Here is a 9,384-nt window from a genome sequence, read left to right on the forward strand (position 1 = left end):
CATCGATTAGAATACATCAAACTGATGAAAAATGGCGATGTGGTGGAAGAATATTTCATGGATTTTCCAAACAAACAAGCCACAACACCATATTTAGATTTGATGAAAAGAGTAGGAATACTCAACAGCAAAGAAGATTTGGATATGTCTTACAACGACTATATTAAAGGCTACACTCTTTTTGGTTTTGATTTAACCAATGACCACGGAGCAGATCAAGTCAATTTTCACCCCAAGTCGTCTGGAAGTTTGTCTTTGGAATTGAGATTCGAAAACGCTCCACAGAATCCACTTAATTTGCTATTGTTTGCTGAATACGACAATGTCTTGGAAATCGACGTCAACCGCCAAATATTGGTGGATTGGTAAACCTTTGTATACTGCACAGTTGGAGGAAGGATTGGGTTGTCATATCCCTGAACAATTTGAGGGTGTCCTGGCTAGAAATCAATTACAGACGTTAAAACCAACCCACTATCCCATGGCATACGTCGTTAACACCGATGACGAAGACCAGCCTGGAAAACATTGGACCGTGTTTGTCTGCGAAGAAAACCATTGTGATTTCTTTGATTCGTATGGATGTCCCCCAGAACTATATGGAAAAGATTTTGCCGACTTTGCTCAACGTCAAGGACCAGTACGACACAACTCCCAATGGATTCAAGGACTCCAAAGTGTTGTGTGTGGTCATTATTGCCTATTTTACCTGTGTCATAGATTCCACGTACCCACATCAAAAGCCTTGTCGGTGTTTAAATCGAATCTGACTGAAAATGATCGTTTAGTACATGCTTGGACCCATGACCATTTTCCCTGTTTAAGATTTGAGGATGGCCAAACTTGTCGAAGATTTATGGATGTAAATACGTTATAGTTATTGTTATAGTTCAATTCTTTAGTTTATTATGTTATTATTGTTCATTGTTGATTGATTATAGTTGAATAAAGTTTAAAAAAATACCACGTGATCTTTTTTATCCAATCCAAATCTCTTTCCGGTTGACAGCCTATAAAATCGCAGCCATTTGTCTTTGGCCATTCATTTGCACCATGGCAGCCCAACCTATGATTGTTGTGCAACTTGTGGAAGTGGATGACAGTCCTGTCAAAGTATTTACCCGCAATGGTAAAACTGTCATCATCACTCCGGATGACATCTACCTTTTGGAAGAGTCGGCGGTGAACGAGACACCTCGAAGACGGAGAATCACTCCAGAGCTGTTAGCCAGCGTCCGTCAGAGGTTCCGTCACAGAGTTCGTCGAAGGCTCTTCTAAAAGGAGTGAGTTAAAAAAACAGCCCTTTTCAGGGCTACCTAATCAAAATAAAAGAGTTCCCTTTTCCTTGGGTTTTACCCCTTAAACCGGATGTGACGTCATCCCTAGCAACCATTATGACGTCATCCGTTGCCTAGCAACCAAAGTTCCTAGCCCTAGCCCCCTACTACTGCGTATCTAATATTTTTCTGTACAGGAAAATTATGAATGTAAGATTATGAAATTGTTCTACCCTGGACAAAATCTTAGATTTAGGAAATGAATATTATCAGTTTCTTTAGAATGATATTACTCAATCTAACAAAAAAAAAATGCACGATTGCAACCTTCTATATATATATATGAGAAAATTCAGAGTAATCTGATTTTTTTACTTATATTTCGAGGAGTGTTTTAAGGATTTCAAGAAAAAAAAAAATCAAGATGGCTTCAGCTTCACTAAGAGAAAATGTGATAAGGAAAGTCAAAGAATACGCTTAAATAAATATGTCCATGATCTTTGTAATCTCAGGGATGAAAACCAGCTAAAAACTCACAGTGAAGCGGCCACGCTACAGCTACAACCATTGGACCAAGTGTATTGACATTTGACGATACACAGCTGTTTCCACTGAAAGGTATTGATTCATTATTAGAAAGCACCATAAAGAAAGCTGTCAATGGGACATTCTACTAACTGCAAGATGAAGAACAGTGCACTGGTTCAATTCCACGTTCCAACAGACGGACACAGATACTCCTTTACAGAAGAACAGAAGCTCAGGATAATTCAAGATAATCTTCGTTATAATGAAGAAAAGGAAATGTTGGATCACCAGGTGCTAATGGATAGCTGACCCCAGTTTTCTATTAAACAACTACCAGGCAGCTTACAGTATCCTACTGAATATTAAACGTACCTAACAGATTGTAACTAATAAACTACAGATACAGGATATGGTTGATTGGCAGGTAGCAAGGAAATTATCAATCAAGGTGGTGGAATCATGGAAAGGTTCACTGTTTTATATAAATCATTTGGCAGTTTTGATCATCATTCTACTCCTGTTTGAATTGCCTTCAATTCAAGTCAAGTCTACCAAGGATTCTCTCTGAATAGATGTTTTCAGTACTCTATAATATAGAGTATTATTGATTAAAATTCAATCATGGCATAGCTCATGCTTAATAGCAATAATGGACAATAATAAATCTGTATTAGAAAAATTGACAGATTCGATGGTCTCAAACTCAGTCGTGATCTTGCCTTATTACACTAATAATAATTTTTTGATTATCCTGAGTATAATGAGATTGATGCTAAGCCTGGTACAGTGGAAGGAATGACACGGCTTATCACAATTTTCAAGCAGACTTTAAAGGGTGATCCCCATATTTGGATTGAAGGGAAGATCTTCCGTAATATTGATGACATTCGTACACAATTTCTACAATGCTCTTCAGAAGCCACAACTCCCTTTAATCAAAACTTTTCAGACTTCACATGTAAATCTGAGATTTCTCCAGTGGACAATCTAGAACAACTAAAAAAAATAACCACACAATTAAAGATGCCTGACAATCAAGTGAAGCATAAGTTTTTATATACATTTTTATGCTGTCCAGTGATGAAAATACCACTCTGCATAATATTACCCAAAAGGCTCAGATATATTTTGATACAAGCTTGCGTTAACCATTTTCTTTTAAGAACAAAAATGGCTCAGAAAGTACTGAAAGAAGAAAGGAATTTAAAAAGGATAGACATTGTTGGATACATTCACAATGTTTCACCAGTAAAAAAAGGAAATAAACCAAATGATTTGTCTGTCAAACAAACAAACAAACAAACAGAAAACAATCTTTGACAGATTGTACAAAGAAAAAAGTGAATGAGGATCGTTTTATTTTATAGGATGGCCAAACGGAAGGCCAACCCAGTCAAAAATCAAGAAGAGCACAAAGAAGTGTACAAATAAATGCCAATTTCTTCATCAGGAGATTATTTAACAAATATACTACTGAACAAAATAACCAAAAGAAGTCTGAAGAGGATATTCAGCAGGTGTGGTCTTTTGAAGTAGGTGTGGTCTTATTGTTTAAAAGTAGGTTCTCTCCCTTTAACTGTATCAACATGAGATACGTTTCACAAAGAAAAGGAGGTAAAATCTTTCATTATTCACTGCCCAATTCTGCTACAATCAGCATACTTTCTTATATTGGTTTTTATATTTTTTTTTTTTTGTGGGAAAAAGGAGGAAAGTAAATCTAATACAAAAGAAAAGATTGAAAGAAATTCCTAGATCTAAAAACAAAATTTGGAATCCTTTTATAACCATTATTCAACATTTTTGTCTTTTGTTTTAAGTTTTGAAAGGCGGGATTAATAACTGTTGAGGTTAGTGCTGTTGTCTATATTTTGGGTTCCTTCTTGTTAAATATGAAAAATTTGCAAATGAAAGGTTTCAAATAAACTTAGTGAGTCAAAGATTTATCTGAATAATAGCCTTAAAGAAGAGAAAATTGTTTGCTTTCATCTCATAATGTAAAGTAGGTCAATGTTATTTTTGCATGTGCATTTAATTAAGGACAGATATAAGATGTCCTCACACCATAGTGATTACCAGTTGGGTATGGTTGTGAATAATGGAAGTCACAACTCAGTAACATGAGAGTTGCGTTCAAAGTTTTTCTAATTGCCACCATACACAGCTGGTGTCCACTATGGTGTGAGGGAAATCTTATGGCAATGTAATGATAGATTTACAAAAAGCTGAGCCAATTGCTTACTTTCTGAAGTTATTATTATGTTTACTATTAAACAGCCAGTTAGCAGTTTAACAATAGCAGGATTGACAGTAATTTATAGATACCAATCAGTAGTCAGAATATTTGATAAGATATCATTTGTCAGAGCTTGCTGTTGATTTAACTGACTGATATTCCTAAATTGTTCAAATGAAACTGAAATTATGTTTCTACTTTTGATACTTTTTCATAAAAAATAAGCCAATAACAGAACATATAATTTCAAATATTGAATATTATATTTCATAAACCCAAATCTATGCCAAAAAGTGCAATTGAAACACAACAACTGATTAGGTGTTCAGCAAGTTAAATGACGTCTTGTCAAACCAACAAGTGTATAGTATAAAGGGATTTCTATACTTGACTTGTACTGAAGTACAGCATCAATATATCAGGGGCCTTATTCTTAAAAACCTAACTAAAAATCGGCATTTAAATGTTCAAGTCATCTGATTGGTCAATCACTAGAATGATTTTAAATTCAATTTTATTATCCAATCAGATTACTGTATTTCTAAAAATCAGGATTTTATTTAAATTATGTTTTTGAGAATAAGGCCCCAGTGTAATAAATTGAGCCAAGATATTTCTCTACATCCACATCCAACTCCATTTTATATTTCAGATAGAATAAACAGTTTCAGATTGAAACTCATAGTGTGTTGAATATTACTTAAAACTACCAAAAAAATAAAATGGACTGAACATGAAGTTTGGAATTTGACACATAAATATCTTGGCTTGATTTTACTTAAATAAATAAATAAATAAATAATAACAGAGATGGAATAATGTGCTATCAATCAATTCACTCTCAAATACCTATATATATCTAAATATTTAAAATTAATTAGATTTTATGCTCCTGATTTGGTTGTATTTGTTTTTCATGTGATATTGGAACTTAAAGAAATCAATCAGTAATAATGATTTTGTAAGTAATTATGTCCAAAAAAAAGTAGTTTTTCAGGATTTTTTTCCCCATTATCATCGGAAATATTTAGATACCAAAATATCCAGTCTTAAAAATTTAGTCACAGAAGTCATGAACTTGATGAATTTAGAAATACAATATTACCTGATAGCAATTTTCAGAGAAATATTAAATTTCAGGAAACTCAATCTTCCATCTTTGCATTGCATCTTTTAACAGTGTAAATAACTAACAGAAATTTATCAAATTTGTGGATTAAAATTTCATAAATATCTTAGATCACAAAATCTATTGGTTTTTATAGTCAGAAGACCAACTCCACACAATTGTTGATCAAAATAATAAATTATACACTATTAATAAATAAACTTCAAACCTGGATGTTTTAAAATATAGTCAGTTTTTTGTGGTCTGTTCTACGTTGTCTGTGTCTAGAGAGGGTCTGTTCTGATGACTCTAGTTTACGTTTATAATCTTCAAGGGAGGTAATTTTAGCTTGAATCTTGATAGCAGCTCCATGATCTCTGTAATCATAAAATTACTCATTATAAATTACAATTTTTAATACTGTATATTTGGTATTTTTAGTCTACTATAATATTTTTAGTCCAAAAACTGAAATTTAATTTTTGTTCAGTCTCTTTTATTTTACCAAAGGGCCATAAGTCATACAGACCTCTAACAAATTCAATCTTTCTTTCCATAAATAGTAATCTGGATTAGTTTTAGTAAATCAAATTGCAAATGAGATTATCTTTGAAACCTAGCATTAACAAGTGACTGAGTCTGAGTTTCCCTGCTTCAGTTTTCACCGATTTTAATTTGTCATTAGTTAAGTGGAATCTCCAAAAAACTCGATCTTAACTAGTCTGATTTCACTCCACGTTATTGGGCTAATGAAGAAAGGCATCATAATATTAATTCTGTTCTTACCTAGTCTGATTTCTAGCTAGTGATTCCTTTAATCTTTTTAATTCTTTTTCTACATTTTTTAATTCTTCATCTGTTTTTAAAAGCTGCAATACAACATAAAAATATACTACATATCTAGTGCTGATAAATCTATTTGTGTCTGGATTTATACCTCACCCTGATAAAAATGACCATTTATACTAGCATGTGCAAAAGATTTGGTAATCTGGTCTTGGTATACCTTTACCATTTTCACAGAGTGGAACATCCTGACCTAGGTCACCTTAGTTTGGCGAGTCAAGTACTAATCAACCTTCGCAAACCAGGCACGTTTGAATCTATTTATATTTGTAAATATTAAAGAGTGATGTGTCTGATTGAATAGGTGTAAATGAGAAAAGTCATCATTTACATATTCTCTTAAAACTAGTTTTCAAATTTTAAATTTAAGGTGTAAAAATGTTGCTAGTTTTCTAGTGTTATCCACAGATTGAACCCTAGATCTTCAGGATTACAAAGCAAGTATTTTACTCACTGTACCATTGCTTGTCTTTGTGAAAGAAATTAACAACCTAATCTTCAAAGGATAAGTATCTGTCATAGATAAGATTTTGTTAACCAGCTGGTTATTGACTATACATCTTGACATTGATCTTTCTCAGAGTGTCTTTACTTATTTTACAGCTGAGCGAGTGAAGAAGGATACCAACATATATAATGATTAGAAAATAATAAATACCTGAATATTTAGGTGTCTATCTGATTTAGAATGAAGATCTTGTTCACTAATATGTTTTTTACTAGATGATTTACCCGATTGCCCACTACTAGGATGTTTTCTCAACTCGTGTAGATTTCCTGAAAATAGAAAGCCAACGTGAAATTAGGCTGCACAAAATACTATTCATGTCTAAATATTTACTTTATCAGCTAAAATATCAATTTCTATTTCGTTAACCAGCTGATAGAACTCAATTTCAGCCACTTGTATATCTTAATATTTAAATTTCAGTTGTTTTATTAGCTGATAAAGCTCCATTTCAGTTGTTTTACCAGCTGATCTGATGGAGCTCAGTTTCAGATAGCTTTCTAGTCTATTTGTCTTACCAGCTAATGCGATGCAGTGTACAATGAGAGAAATTTTAACAGGGCAGCATCATTGTTTGATATTTTTGGAATTTTCAACAAAGATTTTTTCAATTAGCACAGCTTGTAGCAAAGAGGTACTATTTACAACTAGAATGCACTTTTTGGTCCGAGATTTACAGGACCACCAAGGTGTAGAATATCAAGGAGTGTTATAGATAATAAAGCTAAGTGAACTGTTTAAACAATGATCAAACAGATATATTATATAGAGTGACAGGTGAATATAATTAGACTATAAGACAGACAAACAGATATGGAGGGTATGAGAAGAATATAACTAGACTTTAAGACAGGGCGTGGGGGTCCACCCAACACCTAAATAAACAACTCTTATCTCATCTATATATACATATTATTATACAGATCTTATTTAAAATAAGCCTTATCTTTCAAAATTTTAAGGACACAGTCATCTTAATATTTGCTATACCAGCTGATAGAGCTTAACTTCAGCTATCCATAGCTCTTTTAAGAATTCTTATCAACCATCTGATTCTCTCGTAATTTAACACAAGCATATTGCTATATACTATATCTGCATGATGAAATGCTAGGGGATAAAATTACCAGCAGCTTAACTATCCATAGCTCTTTTCAAAATCAATATTAAGATGTTTGTATCACCTGCAATCAGCTAAATCGCATTGTAGTGATATAAGCAACATGATGTCATGCTCTTAAAAAGGTTAACCATATCCCGAGCTTTTTAATTTAGTTTGTGAACTCTCATAAAATAATATATTACAATATTTTGAAAGTTAATGACAAATATATTATTTGATGCTACCACATCATTGTATCAACTGGTCTCAACTTTGTCCATTGGATTATAATATAAATAGATATCTCTAAGTTTTCTATGTTGTTGGCCAGTTGACTGATACAAGACGGTTTTCTCATTGTGATTTCATTTTAATGACTATCAGGAACAAAAATTTAAAAACTTTGAAGGTTATTTTTCCCAATTTTTTGACCAACACCACCCTCAAAATAATATAAGAAAAAAAAACAACTTAATAACTGAAAAGATGAATGAAAAAAATCCAGCCTCTCTACGTTTTTCTATTGTATTCTAGGCCAATAGGGAACAGTAATAAAAATATATTTACTTTTACAAATACTTGAAACACCTGATATCAAAATACATAGATTTATCTGATTCATGTTACATTTTCTCAGGTAAAACAATAGAAATCATGGCTCATTAATTCTAGTACAAACGATGATGTTTAAATACTAATTAAAGATAATAATAGAGATGTTTTATACTAGTTTATAACCATGTGGTCAGTGTATTTCAGTTGAGAGTGGTTTAGAATGATATATAGAGGTAATTTGAATGTCCCTGGTATGTCACATGACAATAGAAGTATATAATATAACAAAGACTACATGTAAAGATACTATTTATTATTCTATAGGTATATATCTATCACTGGTCCAGTCACTATTCAACATCAAAGGTAAAGTTTTTCTTCGTTTTTTTTTCACCTATTTGCAGAATTTATTTGTCCATTTTGATATTTGCAAAAATCATCTTGAAAAATATCTTAAAAACAGCATCATGGACATATTTTTTATCATTCTGGACTTCTAGTCTAGTCTCTATTTAACAATCGAAGGTAAAGTTTCTATTCTTATTATTTTTGCCTGAACATAACAAAATATTTTCTGTTTTGTTATTAGTAATATTTATGCATTAGCTAAGCAACTTAAAAAATGCTTTAATACTAGCATCTTGGGATTTGTCTTGGAATCACGGTCCAGACTAAATTTAACATAGGTATAGTTTCTATTCTGAATTCAGCAAAATTAGCATTGTAATGATCTGTCTTGGTCTTATTTTTTATCTGAATGTTTTACGTATATCACAGTTCAGTATTTGCCTACATAGGCCTACCACATACTGGTCAAAGGTGGGCTTCAAGTTCAGTCATAATATAAAGGTGACATTAATTGTCTGGCCCTGATCGTAAAGATATATCAGTATATTACGTCTATAGAACTGGGTAGAGTCAGTAGTAGATTTGTTGGGTTGAGAATATCTTTATTTTAATGATCTATAGTATATTTCTGTTATTAAATGTCTAAAAACCTAACAAATGCAGCTACGCGTTACTTTCATAAGATATATATTTTGATAATGTGCCTGTCTCTGTACTGTACATCACAATATCTTAATATTTTATACTACATTAAAAGCTTGGTGACAATACATCACTGTTACAATAAAATATTATTTATTTTATTAAACTTCCACAAAACACAAGTCTTCATTCACCTCAAAAATAAGTCAATTTATATATTATAATATTTGAAAT

General features: G+C 32.2%; 2 protein-coding genes across 2 annotated transcripts; one reads left to right on the forward strand and one right to left on the reverse strand.

Moving 5' to 3' along the window:
* Positions 1-322: 322 nt before the first annotated feature.
* LOTGIDRAFT_170713 (hypothetical protein) lies at positions 323-877 on the forward strand (the record flags this gene model as incomplete). Its single annotated transcript, XM_009046551.1, has 1 exon — positions 323-877. One exon carries the CDS (start codon positions 323-325, stop codon positions 875-877), a length of 555 nt encoding a protein of 184 aa, XP_009044799.1.
* A 4,510-nt stretch (positions 878-5,387) lies between these two features.
* LOTGIDRAFT_170714 (hypothetical protein) lies at positions 5,388-8,227 on the reverse strand (the record flags this gene model as incomplete). The annotated part of the gene is made up of 4 exons (XM_009046552.1): positions 5,388-5,526; positions 5,936-6,018; positions 6,654-6,772; positions 8,173-8,227. 4 exons carry the CDS (start codon positions 8,225-8,227, stop codon positions 5,388-5,390), a joined length of 396 nt encoding a protein of 131 aa, XP_009044800.1.
* Positions 8,228-9,384: the final 1,157 nt, after the last annotated feature.

Source organism: Lottia gigantea, assembly GCF_000327385.1.
Source record: "Lottia gigantea unplaced genomic scaffold LOTGIsca_103, whole genome shotgun sequence".
In the NCBI taxonomy this organism is placed as follows: Eukaryota; Metazoa; Mollusca; class Gastropoda; family Lottiidae; genus Lottia; species Lottia gigantea.